At 39.3% G+C, this 17,172-nt stretch overlaps 2 protein-coding genes across 12 annotated transcripts in view; one reads left to right on the top strand and one right to left on the bottom strand.

Moving 5' to 3' along the window:
* The window catches only part of LOC107998542 (5-hydroxytryptamine receptor 2C), a 32,804-nt gene extending 21,906 nt beyond the window's left edge, over positions 1-10,898 (top strand). For 4 of the 6 annotated variants that reach the window (XM_017057905.3, XM_028666794.2, XM_062079434.1 and 1 more), the window contains 5 exons: positions 5,025-5,249; positions 6,000-6,318; positions 6,926-7,195; positions 7,632-7,928; positions 8,660-10,898. In XM_017057905.3, the coding sequence (XP_016913394.1) occupies positions 5,025-5,249; positions 6,000-6,318; positions 6,926-7,195; positions 7,632-7,928; positions 8,660-8,897 (1,349 nt within the window). In that variant the 3' untranslated portion in view covers positions 8,898-10,898. The remainder of the gene's footprint in view (positions 1-5,024; positions 5,250-5,999; positions 6,319-6,925; positions 7,196-7,631; positions 7,929-8,659) is intronic. The other 2 variants (XM_062079435.1, XM_062079436.1) reach the window with 2 other exon arrangements.
* Positions 9,897-17,172, bottom strand: part of LOC107998723 (heterogeneous nuclear ribonucleoprotein K) — a 90,560-nt gene continuing 83,284 nt past the window's right edge. For all 6 annotated transcript variants that reach the window (XM_017058179.3, XM_017058672.3, XM_017058260.3 and 3 more), the window contains 5 exons: positions 16,438-16,566; positions 15,881-16,292; positions 15,259-15,410; positions 14,964-15,133; positions 9,897-13,229 (listed from right to left, as the gene is read on the bottom strand). In XM_017058179.3, coding sequence (XP_016913668.1) covers positions 13,202-13,229; positions 14,964-15,133; positions 15,259-15,410; positions 15,881-16,292; positions 16,438-16,566 — 891 coding nt within the window. In that variant the 3' untranslated portion in view covers positions 9,897-13,201. The remainder of the gene's footprint in view (positions 13,230-14,963; positions 15,134-15,258; positions 15,411-15,880; positions 16,293-16,437; positions 16,567-17,172) is intronic.

The following is a 17,172-nucleotide window of genomic DNA, read 5'->3' as shown; positions in this document are numbered from 1 at the left end:
AAATGAATTTTATTATTATTCCTTTATGATAAATAACGTAAATGTAAAATAGCGTGCATTCGTCTTTGAACGTATAAAAAAAATGTTGACTATTTGTAAATAATCAATATTCGATGTATTACGCTTGGGATTTCTGTTTGATCGATAAAAAAATCCTTTGATATAGTTCATTCTATACTCGAGGGTGTTCTTCGAGGATCTCGAGAGTAACGGGTCGAGAGATTGAAGGAGTATTCGGTATCGCTGACTCGGACAAAAAAGCAGAAATCGGCGATAAGATAATTCTCAGGTGAAGAAATTACTGCATCGAAAATTTTATCCTTGTTTCGAACGACAAAGGTGAATATTGCTCCCATCGAAGGAGAGGTTGAACGAAGACCGCATAATTTCTTCCCTCTGAATCACGATCATGGCCAAACTTTATGTAAAAAGGTTTGATTTTTCTAAAAAAAAAAAAAAAAAAGAATTAAAATGGAAAAAAAGAATAAAGCTTCAAGTTTATAATAATACAAAATACGCTTGAACAGAAAAGGAAATCTGTATAGAAGCTATATTTATATTTTTATATTTCGCGCCAATTCTACTTATCTGAATTATTCTTCAAAAATATTCGTCGTTCATTTTTCTTCTAGCGGCCATAATCGTAAAAAAAGATCATCAACGAGTTATGGCCCTGTAAAAATCATCCCCTTCTTAAAACCAATCTCTTCCTCCAAAATATTATTCTCTATCCGAGTCCGATAGACTAGCTCGGCCCTTGCCTTATTTTCTTACAGCGATACAGCCTCACCCCGTGTAACGAAGAACTTGAAAAACAAATTTTTTACGATCGCAACATCTGAATCTCGTTAAATTCTCGATACGACTCTTGATACGCGTAAAGGATCGTTCGACCAATAAACGAAATCATCTACGAAATTTTCGAGCTGTGAGAATTGGAAAAAAGGAGATGAGAGATATACGTATTTAGTCCTTTGATTAAATTCTCATCCCGAAAGGCGCTTTGACTCTTCGCGTTAATTTACGCGAGTACGTGGAGGAAAAGAGGAAATAGGAAGATTAACTCTCTTTGAAATTACAGAAAGATGATCGCATAGCGAAAAATTAGTACGTTTATGGATCTCTTTAGCTTCGCTGCACTGGAAGTCTCCAAAATTTATATCGTTTCACAATTTCCTTAATAATCCTTGTAATTTTTGAAAATTTTTATATACTAGACTAGTCCCAAAAAAAAAATTTATCTTAATATTTTTACAAACGATACAAATATGTAAAGTATGAAATATCCCTTACTTGAATCGTATAAAATCCACTCGCAGCATCACAAATAACGGCGCGCCCGTCCGACATTTATCAGCGTGTACAATTTTAGTAAATGCTGCTTATCCAACTGCTTGGCCAAGTACAGATATAAAATATATTCTGTCGGATAAATTCGCATATATATGATCGTAAATATAGCATGGACGGCCATTCGACGATAACCATTCGATATGCATAGATTTTTCGATATATAATAACGCGTATGAGCCGAAAGGAGAAAGGAGATTCCATTTCCAGACATCTCGAAGACGTTTCATTATCCATTCATATATATATACATCCTCTATACCTTCTCAAGACGATATTTCACGAGGGACGATTCATCCTTTCTCGTAGTTTGGAATCGCATCGTTAATCATCATTGATCACGAATCAACAACGAATTAATTTCGAATCGTAATGCAATTAGTCGATCCGTTCTTTTAAAGCTTGATAACAGTTAAAACGATTAACACTGGCCCGATAAAAGTTGATTGATATCGATTAAAATCGATCAATCTAAGTTGATTAACTTGGTTCTTCTTCTTCTTCTTTTATTTCTTACACCGTTAATATCGAAATATTAATCGACATCTCGGATCGCCCTTTCCATTTTTATCTCGATCTATAATTTCGATCGAACCTCGAGAAATTGTATGTATCTCGCAATGGACGATGGAATTTTAATCTATGTTCCACGCGTCGAATGAAACCTCACCATTATCCAGCTGACAGATAAGAGCTCTCTCTGTCATCTACTTATGAACCTCCATTTTCTTTATTTATTTTCGCGAAAGTTTATCGATAACGCGAGAATCGTTATCGATAAGTACTTCAAAAGATTTAATTAACTCGAAATACAGTCGTTTAATCATGCGTTAAACGATTTCCAAGTGCCTCGCCACGATTATTTTTTTCGCTTTCGACAAATTAATTAATTCTTAATTAATTGCAAATATAGATTGTATACTGTTATATCGCGAGATTTTCGAAACTTTTCCACGGCTCTTTTATCTTCCCTTTATCTTATATATATATAGAATGCCGATAGAATGAGAAATGTCGAATTGTCGTGAAATAAGTATGGGGAAAATCGTGTTCGAGTCCGTCGATACGTTTATCACGCGGAACGTGTCATCGTTTCGGGATCGCGATTATTATCGAGAGATGGAAAAGGAAATAACAAAGGACGTGGAATCTCTACGTGAACGCCGTACCGAACGAGGGAGGCGACGAAAATTGCATTTCCATCGCGGCTATCCCCTCCTTCGTTGTCGCGAATATGCATATCGTGCTCGTCCACGAAATTGTTTCTCCGCAACGATACACGCTGCGCGAACGAATATTCGTACCTCGAGAACATATCGAATTTTCCCTCCTGTCCCTATCTCGATTCTCCGCCAAATCCTTAAAAATCTTTCTTTCTTTTTTTCCCCAAGAACCCGAATCTTTCAATTTGGATCCAAACTCCAGAGAGACGGACTTTGACGAGGCGGAAAGTATTTTTCGACACGAGGAATTCGTTGTTAAAGTTGTTGATTTGTAAAAGATTGATCAATTTTTTTTTCTTTTTCGTGGAATGGAAACTTGCCCCGTCCTTGTAATGAAATCATAGAAATCCCACGTAACGATTGAAGAATACGAAGTTTATGTATAGAAAAAGATTAAAAACCGATATTAAGTTTTGTACGTGGTATTTCACATATAGTCGAGAAAGTTTTTAAGTGTTTTTCAAGGATATATCGGTAAAAGTTCGATTTCCGCTCCGCTGAGTAAACATTAATATCAAGCCAACAGGAGGAGGGTTATCCATTCGATACTTGGGAAAAATTTTTCCATTCCGTAAGGAGCTTTCCAGGACCTCGTAAATACCGAGAGATGAAATGTAAATGATACCGGTGTATAACGCATACCGGTTGAAGGTTCAAAGTGACGAGATTTTTATTCCAGATAAAATTGAAGATTCGTATAATGGTGAACGAAATTTTAAATTTTATTCTCGTTCATACGCGCTCTTTCTTCCTCTTAAACCTGTCAAAACTGTTCCCGCCTCGCGTTTATTTGTCGCGTTTCAGCTCGTTCATCTGGAAAACGCAATTAATCCCGCGTCACCCCGTCAACAAATATCTATGATTCCACTGTTAATTTCGGGGAGACGTGGAGACGATTCCACATACTCTCTCTCTCTCTCTCTCGAGGAATTTCATTAGGTGCAAAATTATAGGAGTAAGTGTATCGCGTCGATTTTATCCATAGTTGGTGATAGAGAGAATAGGGAATAGTGATAATGCAGAAGAGAAGAAGCGCAGACGTATATCGAGACGATGAAAAATGAAAGGAACTCGATGGAATACGAATTCGTGATCTCCGGCCGGAAAGCCGATATTCTATGTCCTTCACCAGACCACCTTCTCGATTCTTTCGCGTTATTGCCACTTCTCTTTCGTTTCTCCATCCACTTTGCTTCCCCCTTTCGAATCCAACATTTTTTCCTTTTTTTTTAATAAGCTTTCTAACTCGAATTTCTAGCGGTCAAAACGTAAAAAAAAAAAAAATACTCTCCAATGGAAAAAATTAAAATAAAACCTCGAAAAGAGCACAGCTTTTTCGATGTTGAACTTCTTCCAAGATCGGAAATTAAGATAAAATTCTCGTTTGGATTTCGAGACTCGATCTTCGAATCTTACTTTCTTCGATCTGAAATCTCTTTTCTCGCTTGGAGAAAATCATTTGTTTAAGCTTGAAACGAAATTTCGCTTCGATTTCACCTCGGGAAAGGGAAACGCTCGTTTTCGCTCTATTCTCGGTTTAACTAATTGTTAAACTGCCACTGGAATTCACCCGATTTTACGGTTAAACGCGCGAGCCTGTTAATTTTAACTCGTAAGATGCACGTGAAAACGGGCAACATCAAAGGACCTCGATGTTAACAGCTGGTTTACATTCGTGGCATTTTGTACGCTTTCGAGTTCGGAATGCTCGCGGATGCATCTTTGAAATTGCGAAAGACCTTGCGTGAAAAGAAAAAGAAAAAGATATTCATACATATTTAATTAACGATAATTGAAAACGAGTTGGCCTCGTAACCGGACAGAAGGTTGATTAAGGAGCACCGAGATGAAAAAGAAGATATAACCAATCTTTCGCTTTCGTGTAAAACCAATGCGTCACGCGTACGAGTTGAACGAATTACGGAATGAAATTGAATCCCTTAATACGTGTCTAGTAAACCGTTGTTCGCTGTTTTCGCATCTCGCGTGGACGATTAAATTGGATTATAGGACGTGGAAATTCTCGAAGGAGAGATGTTATGGGGGGCGCCCTTTTTTCTTCCTCTCTTTCTTTCATCTCTCTCGAGAAGAAGCTTGTTTTTTCGCGATACATCACCAAGATACGTCATTCACAAGGAGGAGGGGGCGATAGATTAAACTACACGGTTGGCCGAGTTGGATAATTTGGAATACGATTGAACCTGTTCCTCGGTTATTTATATATCCGGCTAATAATAGATTTTGCATTGAAATAAGGAGCTCGAGAATGAATGGATCGGACGTGGATAAAATTTGGCCTGATTGGAACCGTTCGTTTCGTTTCGATGGAATTAAAATTTATAAAATCGTCTTATCTTTCCATTCGTTTATTATTTTTTTCTTCCTTTCCTTCTTATAATCGAAAAATCGGTCTGTAAAATTGCGATGAAAGGATCACGTTGAATGTTGCAGGATACTGGCCATTCGGAGTGGTGTGGTGTAACGTGTACGTGACGTGCGATGTGCTGGCTTGTTCCGCGAGCATAATGCACATGTGCTTCATCTCGTTGGGCCGGTATCTCGGCATCCGGAACCCTTTGCGGACGAGGCACACGTCCACCAAACGGATGGTCGGCTTCAAGATAGCGGCTGTGTGGTTGCTCGCCATGTTGGTCTCCAGCTCGATCACGGTTTTGGGTAAAATCAGATTTTTAAATATTCTCCCTTACGCATTCGATTCGATTCGTTCGAAATAATCGTTCGTTCGGAAAACAATAATCGAAATTGGGGAAAAGAGATCGGTACGAAATACGATCGTAAAACTGGATCTGATATTCGGAAGGAAAGCGTTTCCTTGGAGCGGCAGGTTAAATGGGAAACTTGTACGCGAATTCTTCTTTTTCTTCTTCTTCTTCTTCTTGCCATTCTATCCGAAGCGAAGGCTGCTCGATATTCGAAACTATTTCGCATACAGTGGAACAGGGACCGTGGACTGGTCGATAAACGATTACGGTTTTGTCCAACGGGCGTCTCGTTTTTTGAGAATCGCGAGAGGGGGGAGGAAAAAATTGCATTGCACCCTTTCAATCTTGCCTCCCCCTTTTTTTTATCCAAACTATCTCTTAATCCTTAAATTTCCATCCTAATTTTTCACATTTCCACGTTCTTCGATCGCTCTTATTCATCGATTAAATTAATAGTCAAAGTCTTGGATCTAAAGAAAATCGTTGTGCAATTAAATGTCTCTCTTTATCGAAGCGGATTTGATGAAATAAAACGCTTATATACACGCTTCCAATGATTTTGATGATCCAAATAGAGAATTTAGATATTTTCTATTTAATATTGTTTTGACCAACAAACAGATTCAAATTTGAATAATTTATTAAATATTCATTCATTTCCTTCATCCACTAGATTGATTTTATTAACAATCTTTTTTCCCAGGCATAATAAATCCTCTAAACATTATGCCACGGCCGGGAGCATGCGTGATCAACAACAGAGCGTTTTTCGTGTTCGGTTCTCTGATCGCCTTCTACATACCCATGATCGTCATGGTAGCCACTTACGTTCTGACGGTGCAGCTGCTCAGGCAAAAAGCTCGTTTCATCGCGGAACATCCTGAACGAGATCAATTTCGAAGGCTGGGAGGCAGATACTTCTCGACGAAGGCCTCCTCCACCGCCACTTCGACCGTGGAAACGGCCACCCCTTCGTCATCGCGGTACACGTGGAGGACTTCCGGCGGTGTCGGAAGCGACAGGTAAACACAATCAATAATATCGATAAAACGAATCAAATAATCGCGTGTTTAAATCTCCGTTTAAAATTTTCCCTCTCGATAACGGGAGGGAATCGTGGCAATTAGAAATCGTAATTTGCGAGTGCGGATATACCTTTAATCCAATTAATCTAATGCGACGTAAATTTCGCTGTTGATCCCGCTGTTGAACATATTTTAACCGTCTCGCATTAATGGAATTAAAAAATCTTTTTTTCGTCCTATTTCACTCAACTTCCCCTCTTAATTGGAAAGGAAATTAAGGGATACGATTGGCGAAGCAAAATATGAAAAAAAAAAAAAAAGGAAAAGAAGCGATAAAGTCTCGATCACGGTGAAAATTGTAAATAAATTAATTAATTCGTAATTCTGAAATTGTTCTGGTCCGCTAAATACGATGCAATTTCGTGCATCGATATCAATTTTCCTCTTACGTATTTTATTGTAAAAAAAAAAGAAGAAAGAAATTTCGAATTAAATTTGGAAACAACGAAACGTATGCAGCGCGTGTGTATACAAGGAGGGCCGAGGATATGCTGCGATTGGTCGTGATAACTTGTTGCCACGGAACAACCGTTTAATTTTCCAGTTTAACCAAATTAAACGCGGAGGCTCTGTACCATCGCAAGCATAACAGGTGCAGGGGGGCAAGGTCGGCCGCAAAGTCTCAACCGCAGTTGAATTTCGCCGTGAACGGGGCGAGTAACCCGGCCGGAAGCGGAACCGGGTCGACGAGACTGGCGACGAAAGTGGATCAGGCGACGCAAACGCCGGAGAATATCGGCCGTGAAACAAGGAATTTCACTCTGAAGGCTTTGAAGCTCCAATTAAACGTCACTCCCAACACCCTGAATCTCAGGTTCGAATTCCTTTTTTCTCTCTCTCTCATCACCTCGCTTGCGCGATTAAAACACGTATTCGCCCGTACACGGTCGAATTATTTATTCCCAAAAGCGTACTCAAAGTATTCATCTCGCTGTTCGTCCGCTCTCGTTCGTTTATAGCGAAATTAACTATTCGACGCGGCTCGATATCGCAATCCTCGGGTTATCCTCGATGTTTGTCGCGATTCACTAGGTTGGCAAAGTTTAATCGCGAAATTGAGAGGTTGTTCGTATCCCGAAATCCCCCGGCACACAGGATTGTGCGTCAACGCGCGGAGAACGAGTCGCGTTCGCTCTATGGGATTAACCCCCGAGCATGGAAACCCATTTGCACATGCAAATGGCGGTCGATTCGCCCGACTTTCGAATCCAGAGGGCAAACACAAGCTATCGTATCCCCCGTGTTCCCAGGTTTCTCCCCGGCAGAACGAAGAGGAGATCGTTGGCCGCGAACGCCGTTGCAACGGAGCAGAAAGCCAGCAAGGTGTTGGGCTTGGTTTTCTTCATGTTCGTGCTCTGCTGGGCCCCGTTTTTTCTACTGAACATATTTTTCGCCGCGTGTCCCGAGTGCTCGGTGCCGGTACACGTGGTCAACGTATGCCTGTGGCTCGGATACGTGTCCTCCACGATCAATCCGGTGATCTACACCATCTTCAATAGAACGTTCAGGGCTGCGTTCATCAGATTGTTGAAGTGCAAGTGTTCCAGGTGAGTGCCAGTAGCATAAATCAACCAATAGTTTTCATTGTGCGTGCTCACGAGTTTCAACACATTCAGAAATTTGTCCAAGTTTTGAATCGTGCCTCTCAGCACGATTTTACTCGAGAGATTTGGATCTTTTTTTTTCTTTTATTAACTTATATTTTCGTCGCGCTCTTTTCTTAGCTTCATTGAAACTTATGTAGATTTTTGCCGGAATATTGGCGATACTCTGCCAACACAACGTTCGCGATCGCGTTAAATGAAAAGGAGGACAAGTGATTGATACTCAAAAGATGATACGCACGTATCTGAAAAGTATCCGATATTTATCTTTCTATCTTTCGAAAATCGACGATCTCTAGATGAGACGAAATAATTGGAATTATCCATAATTTCCAAGTATTCGCAACTAACGATTTCCTTTAATTTCCTCTCGAACTTTTCACGTACCTCGTCAACTAGAAAAGGAATAATAAAAAAAAATGAAGAAAAACCTTTTATCGTTCGTTCTCTTCACCTGTACCTTGCGAAAAACTTGCTCCCATAAGAAAGAAAGACAAATCTCGGCAAAAATATCCAAGAAGAAGAAGAGGAAGAAGATTCGAGAAGAATAGGTAGTAGGAGAGGTATTAAATCCCGTAGCACGTTCCCGTATTGTAGGCAATGAAAGCCCGATCGTTCCACGGGCTTATTACTCTTCTTTAATGCATGTACCTGAAGGAAGAAACGTTTTCTAGGTCAGCAAGGCCGAGACACCGTTCGGTGACGGAAAGTGGACGAAACGCGATGAGCCTGTGCACCCCGACCGCGCTGCCATTGGTCATTAGTCTTCAGGGTACGCCGTTGTTGACGCCAACACCGAATCCGACGGCCACGCCGGCCTCGGCAACCTCCTACGTCACGATGATGCATCGCACGCCAACCTCCCTTTACCGTGACACTTTTCATCAACACGAGCACGATCAGAATTGTTGAGGAGAACAAAAGTGTCCCTTCTCGAGGATGTGAGATCGATCACACACACGGGTGGAACGATTCCTCGTATCGAGGGGATTTCTTTCAGTCTTTTTTTCTCTTTTTTTTTTCCTATTTTTCCCCATCTTTGCGAAATTCCATTATCGATGGATTCCGTTATGCGAATTCGAGAAATCGGGGAAGTATGTACAAAAGTTTTCCAACTAGAAATTATTCCCCGTATTATTTACGAGATGAAGTGAAATTAAAAGTTTCAACCCTTCGAATATGGATATATACGATATGGAACATGGATGCGTAATCTCGAATAGAGAGAAATCGAGTAACTCGAGAGAATGTTTGATCTAAAAATACCTGCCGCACAATTTTTGCCTCCGTGTCTTTTCATGCTCAATCGTGGTAGAGGAAGAACAGCAAAGAATCCCGAGAAGAAATATATATATATATATATGTAAATGTGATAAAACATTTTGTATTATCGTTTACTTTCTTCTGGAAATTTTCCGGACGATGCAAAGATCGTTGATCCAAGTGTTTCATCGAACCAAAGATTATTCATAAGTGGAAACGTACCTTTTAGAGAGAAGTGATCGTTGTAACGAAGTAAAATTAGAAGTAAAATTGCATGGAATAAAGAATAGCGCGTCGATTCCATCGTAATGATCGTGCGGACGATTATTTTTCATCGATCTTGTATCTCTCTCTCTCCTTTTTTTTTCTTTTTTCTTCTCCGATACGTGTCGATTAAAACGCACTATCATCTGTGATACCGATGGAAAAAATATTTCTTTGTTCTCCACCGCGGACGTTGAGATTATTCCTCGTAGAGATTCGATAAACAAAACGATTAAGAATCCAGAAGAGATACGAATTATAATAAAGATAGAATCTTATTTACCTATAGAATTTTCTCGATTTTAAATCCATCGTTCTTGAGATCGACGAAATTCCCATACTTTCCAGCCAGGAGGAAAGAAAAAAAAAAAATGTCATTCCTACTTTACCTTCATTTGTACTAACTTTTATTTGACAAATAAAAAGTATCCATTACAAATAATTGTAAACTGTATATCTTATATAATACACACATCGTGATACGAGCGAGATTACGATTCTCTCTCTCTCTTTCTCTCTTACCCATTCTCTCATGCATACATTTTTCATCTTAATTGTACACGCACACCACTTTCTCCCTCTCTTTCTCTCTCTTTCTGTCTCGATTTTCTTTTTCTCAACCCTCGGCCGATTCGCAATTTACGAACTTTCTTCCATCCGTGTCTTCCCTCGACACGCGTTCACACACACACACACACACACACAGAGATACACACGGTAAACACACCAATTTCTCTCCCTCTCACGCATTTCGTGTGTGTATATGTATGTATGTATATGTATTTATGTATGTTTCTCTGTTTTGTTGCCTGTTTCTCGTGTGTTACTCTTATTACATAAATCGATCTCGGAGTATAATGAAAAAATGTTCCGTGCCGCTTCCATATGACTATTCAAATTCGGCAAAAGCGAATAATTTATTATCTACGACTATTGACGCCAATAATTTCGAAATAAAAAAAAAAAAAATCATACATAAAATGATATTTCTTTTAGAATTTAAGAATATTTGCAATTCCACCATCGAATTTCTCGTCAAGTGTTAAATATCGATAGCAGAGAAAAATGGACTGAATGTAAATTAAAATCAACGAGAACAAATTCATCGTTGCAATTGGAAGAGAAGCTTGCCAAGAACATTTCTCATCCCCGACATCACGAAAAAGACGGTACAATCGATCGTGAGTCGAACGAAAATGCACGCGCGATTCTCTGTTCGAGATCACGCGGACGTAAAAGATTCCCTTTTTATTTCTTTCTTATTTATTTTTTTTTTCCTTTTTTCTTCCTTTTTTTTTTATCTTGTTTAACACGACGCTGTGTGGGGGTGGATCATCGGAAAAGAGGGGACTTGGTTTTCCTTATTAAACCTAAGAGAAAAAAAGGGCGGCTCCGTGTCGACCGGCGCCGGTCGTTTAATAGAGATGCGTTAAAAAAAATGCCCTTCGTAGCGTCATCAAAATTCTTTCTTTTTTTTTCTTTCTTTCTTTCTTTTTTTTTTTTTCTTTTTTTCCTTAAGGTTATGATTTCGTATCTTTTCTTCTATTTCCGTTTCGTTACGAGGTTACGGTATTATGTTATATATCAGGGTATGGAGGAGAGAGAGGGTAAAAAGGGTGGTGAGAGTTTCTATTCGAGGAAGGGAAAGAGGACGAGTTCGCTCTAACTTAAGGGCGGCTTTTCGATTCTTCTCTATTATTTCATTGTCTTATTTCTTCCTCATCTGCGATAAATCTCTATTATTTAAAATTGGCGCCCGCGCGCTTGTTCAAGTTTGCAACCTCCAAAAAGAGAACACTCTTATTACGTCCTATCGCCGATCAACTCAACGTATAAAAAAGTTTCAGAGGAAACAAGATGAATCTTTGCAGAGCTCGAGAAGATGCAAACGGGATTGACTTCGGGCTAGTATTGATTTACGAACGAATTTCTTTGCTTATTTCGCTTCCTTGTAAGACTCTGCTTCGAACGACCCGCGCGAAGAGACCATTACGGTGTTCACTTTTGAAAGTTTGAACTTGATGTTCGATGTTTGTTAAATGTTTAATTTAAACATTTCGATCCATACATATAAGTAATAAAACTTTCTTATCCCATTAAGCTGCTTTTTCTTCTTCTTCTTCTTCTTCTTCTGTCTTCTCGCAGATGATCATAACGTGTGATTTATTTATTCATTTATTTTTTTTTTTTATATATATGTTCTTAGAAGTGATGTATATACGCAATATAATTTCTAATACGTTGGCCATTCTTATTACTTAAGATCAACCAAATTACGTCCTTTTCCGGTTAAACGCGTTACCTATTTTCTAAAAAAAACGCATCCTCAGACTTCGTTGCAAGTTTTTCTTTTTTGATTCAACATCTCGTACTATATAGCGATATTTCCAAAACAGAGTTGCCTTGTATAATAGCTTAGTAGTTTATCACTCTCTATTATTAGAATTCTTACACGCTTAACAGTTACATCGCAGAAAAAGAGATTACGAACACTTTTTACGCGCTCGATCAGTAAAATTGATAAGTATACGATCAATGCAAAATTACTCTTCTTAATCGTACGACAGTTAATCATAATTAAAGATAATGCAGCAATAGACGGGTGGCGGGCAGCGATTGAGGAAAGGGAAATGATATCGTTAACGATTTCTTTTCTCTTATTTTTTTTTTTTTTGTTTTTTTTTTGTTTTAGTAAAGTAATATGTTATATACAAAAAGTACCGCATATTATAATGAGTCGATATTTTTTATAGATTTAGTTCTCTCGTCGTTTCTGTTTTCAATTCACTCGATAATCTCTCCCTTCCTTCGATTTTATCGCTACATTTTTCCATTGATATTTAAACTTTTCGATCTTTCACCTTCAGCTGTCAGAAACTTGAACATGTAAAATTCATGAATTTCTTTTCTTTTTTTTCTTTTTTTTTTCTTTTTTTTTCTTTTTTTTTTTTTACGATTTGCCACGAATAAAAGAACAAATTTCGCAATGTTTCCGCAGCAAAACAGCGAAGAAAAGAGGGAACAGAGAACAATGTGCGTTTCGATAGGGACTCTTTTGGGGGGGATTAGTTAAAACAATAAAGGAAATAAAACGAATGGGAAATAAAAGAAGAAAAAAATGATCATATCAAAGCTCGTCCAGAGCTGTGGAGAAAAGCACGTGATATAAAATGATTGGGGGAAAAAAAAAAAACAACTAAAAAAAGAGAAAAAAATGCGTAAGATCGAGAACGATCTCAGGCGTAGAAATAGTGCTGTTCTTTGGCCTTTCTTGTACGAGGAGGTTGCTCCTCGAATGCCAATTCCATGTTTCTCGACTCGTGAAAGCAGGCAGGTGAGCATTTCTCGCTCATAAATCCATAGAATCGAATGGAAAAAGTCTGTAGAGTAGACTGTCTCTCCTTGCTTTTTGCTTCGACCGATTAATATTTATATAGGAAATTTTTTCCTTATTTTTTTTCCTCTTTTCCTGTTTTTTTTTTTTTTTTTTTTGTTTTTTTTTGGTCTTGCAACGCATAAGGAGAAACGCCAAGTGTGTGATATTATATTGTTTCTTTTTTTTTTCTCTCTCGATGAAAAAGTTCTCGTCGCTTTTAATCGGTCTCCACTTTCCGCGCGAAGAAGTATCCCTAAAAAAATTATAAACGCATCTTTGGCTCCCCCCGAATGCTTCCTCTTTACACCACGTCCTAATAATGGTCTGCATTCTCGTGCACGCTGTAACAGATCATCAGAAATAATTTGTTAGAGAGGAATGATTAATATTCGTATAAATAAATTATTAATTATGATTAGTAGTCGATATCAGTTACTTTAGATTATTAATGAGTCGCGATATCCTAAAGGATCATGCTTGAAATGCTTCCATCTTTACGAAAAATTGCATTGACAACATTTTCAAAAGGTATTTATTTCGATATAATTACATTATATAACTCTACCAACGATCGTACACAGTTAATATTATTATTATGCAAAAATTGGAAGAAGGAAAAAGCTCGCAAATTATAAAGGACAATAGGAATCATTGCTTCAACTTCGATCGCTAAATTTTCGATTACATTTCCTTCTTATATCCATCTCGCAGACGTCCACGTTATTCTAAGACAAATACAATTTACAACAAATAACGAATCGAACACATTTATTCATATTTAACATTCCAAGCAAATACACATAACCTCGACCATAGTTAGAATCGATTTTTTATTTAAATTTAAACACATATTCGTAACATCTACACGGATAAAATAAATTATGTGAGAAGCTCGAAAGAAAATTACAAGTTACGCAACGCGAGAGAACGTCACGCGAACGATGGAGGCCGCAGCGGGATTTGATGTTAGTTCCATAAAAGCAGGATATTCTTGGGAAGAGAAGGCGACGATCGCGAGCGCCTTTGTAGGATGATTAGTGATTCCTTGTTATATCGAAAGTAGAACAACAAAATCACTAGTCTTCCATGCAACGGCGCTCGATTTCCCATTTGCTTAACTCGTTCAGCTTTAAGTGGTAGTAGTAGCAGCAGTAGCAGACGTGTTCTCCAACGCCGTGTTCTCCACCTTCGATTTCCTTCACCTTCGCGACGATTATTATTATTTTTTTTTTTTTTTTTAATTTCCCCTGTTCACTTTTCTCACGATTTCTTCTCGCATTGGTTAGTCGGGGCTTTTAGTTAGTTCCTCGTGCAGGATCGTGTGATTCGATGCGACCAGAAGCGGAATTTAATTCTCCCTCTGTTCAATGGCGTTTACTTGTTATAGGCGGCTCCTGGACGTGATCGCTTCGAGGTAATAAGCTAAGGATGTTAATGCGTGATCGTGGCGTGTGAGCATGTGAGCACTACATAATTCTCGATTTATTAATATTTAATAAGGAAGCTAGAGTAGAGAATCTTTTCAAGATGTGGAGAAATTTGGATCGATATTTCTTTCCTTCTTTCTTTTCTTTTTTTTTTTTTTTAATTTGGAGAAAAGTGACACGTTGAAATGTTAAGAGTGGAGAATCGCGTTTCATCGGGGAAAAGTGGGAAAATCGATACTTACGGTAGATATGGAACGCGTGTTTGCGCATTATAAGCTATCCATTGTGACGAGATAGAAGCGTGTTTGTACAAAAGCTCCCTACCCACTTTGCAAAGACTTCGAACGCACACGTTTACGCGCCAGGGATTCATTTCTAAAGTTACTTTACAAAGCGGATTACTCCATATTTCGCGATTGAACAGAGACGCAGAATTAATGGAAACTCGTTTACAAACAATGGTACGAATATGCCAGCTAGTAGACGCAATATACATTGTAAGAATGATGTTAATTATTTGTTAATCGGCGTTAATACATTTGTCACATGTTAAAATGCTTCAAGAGTTGCACAATAGGGCGCAAATGGGAGAGTATGGGTTAAGAAATAATAAAATAAAATATCGCATATAGATAGCGAAACAATTACCTCTGCTGAAGCAGGTACTGAGCCATTTGTATCTGACTGGGTAATCCGGTTATAGTGATAATGCGATCGTTACTTCCAGACAACGGTTCGTCTATAGTAATTCCAGCACCGCTATCTGATCTTACTTTTCGAATTCTGGCGCCTCCCTTGCCGATAATTGCTCCAGCAAGCTGTTGATCAGATTAAACGTTAAGAATTATCCGCTAATTCATTCCACTATTAACTATTATCGTTACTTTTCTTTAAAGAGAAAGTTTCGAACTCACAGGGAAAGTTTTGAAGAAAATTTACTTACGTCTTTAGGAATGGTGACTTGAGTAGTGGTCTTTCCACCCATGTTGCCCTGATTTCCTTGATTATTGCCACCCATAGGCGGGCCGCTCATTCCCGAGTTAGCACCGCCACCCAAACCGTTTGGCGCGCCTCCTTGCATACCCCATCCATCACCTGTGCGAAACACAACGATCGCTACGATGATAAATATTCTCCAAGCCGGAGAGAGGAAGGCCGTTCAACACATCGCTATTCATTCTCTAACCTTTAAGATGAAGATTCGTGTGAATGCCATATTAAAATTAACCACGATTCAAATTATTTATTATTATTATAAATCGTGATTCATTACAATGACCATTCGTTAATTCCATTAACGACTCGAATAACTCTCAACTTTAAGACGTCTGATATTTTAATTATACAATTCAATCTTTATTATATTTCGTTACTCAATATCCATTTTCCTTTCTTTTTTTTTTTTTTACATATATAATAGTCATATATACATTATTCATATTTATCGAAATAAATATTTAAATTCGATATTGGAATCACTTGGTTACAATTACAAAATCTACGACGCTTCGCTGATTGTAACAGAGAATTTACTCGATCCGACAAAGATTGAACTCTCCCCTTACCATTGTAATTTCCAGCGGCATACGGCGGCGGGCCACCCCTGTTGCCACCGTATCCGCCTCGTCCGCCTTCGTACCCTCCACCGCCGCCTCCTCCGCGAGAATTGCCCCCGTAGCCACGATCAGGTGGCCCGCCAGACATGCCACCGCCTCCGCCGCCTCCACCACGCGGCCCGCCTCTCGGTGGTGGCGGGAACCCGCGATTCATGTCGCCCGGCCCAGCGCGGTTGTCGCGTCGAGGCGGCATACCTCCGCCGCCGCCGCCGCCTCCGCCACCACCGCGCCCTCCAGGACCCCCAAAGCCACCCCCTTTCCCTTGGCCACCGTCGCCGGTCCCATAGCCGCCGTAGTCGTCCGCGTAATAATCGTCGAAGTTGTGCGGATCGTAAGGGTTGTTCACTCCCTTCAGAGGCGACTGAAACGAATTAAGAAAATATATTAGGAGGGTTAAGTTCCTTCAATATCTTTTTGTATCATATATGTGTATTCCTCCTCGTCTTTTTTCTTACATAAAATCTCTAGATTAATTTTGTACTCCTAATTTTAATTAACACACTCACGGTTTTAATAGTGGCGATCAGCTCGCGAATGCACTCGATGCACGTGGTCGGTTTCCCGCAGATGCTGATCAGCCGGTCAGTGCTGTGGGGACAGCAGTGAGAATAAATCTTGATCCTTGCCCCAGTTTTCTGCAAGATCGAACGAATATAATTAAATAAGTGAGAGGGGTGTACAAACATCTCTTTGATTGGATAATTCAAACAATCTCCTCAAAGAGTAAAAGATATATATATATTATATTCGAGAGGTGATATCTGGCGACTCTTATAAAGAACCATCAAGTGGAGAAAGTGAAACTTTAATCGCGGCCGATCATGGCTGTCGCGTTTCTCTGCTCGATAACTCGACGTTGCGCGATTCTTAGGCGCCAATGGGCGAATCGCGTGCCTCGAGATGGTTAACAGCCAACCCCGTTGCTTCTCGACACTGTGCTTTCAGAGACAGGGTCGGGGATTAAAAGCGGTAAACGTACCCCATTCGGTCACCTTTAATCTGTTTCCCTCTTTTTTCCCTCCGCCTTCAATGTTCTTTTTTTTTTTTATAGAACCGCTTTAACGTAATTATCGTGCCAGGATCTCTGGTTTCTCCATAGGGACGGGGGGTGTAAAAGGAAGAGGAATATCTCGCGAGCAAGAGGGATAATTAAAATTAGCAATCGGTTTCGATTTCTCGTCGAAGGATTCGAATCGAAAACGATTTCTTTTCTCTTTCTCTCTCCCCTTTTTACTTGCTTC

This window comes from Apis cerana, linkage group LG9 (assembly GCF_029169275.1).
Source record: "Apis cerana isolate GH-2021 linkage group LG9, AcerK_1.0, whole genome shotgun sequence".
NCBI classification, from domain to species: domain Eukaryota; kingdom Metazoa; phylum Arthropoda; class Insecta; order Hymenoptera; family Apidae; genus Apis; species Apis cerana.
The sequence above is the reverse complement of the archived record's forward strand: the minus strand, read 5'-3'. Positions and strand labels throughout refer to the sequence as shown.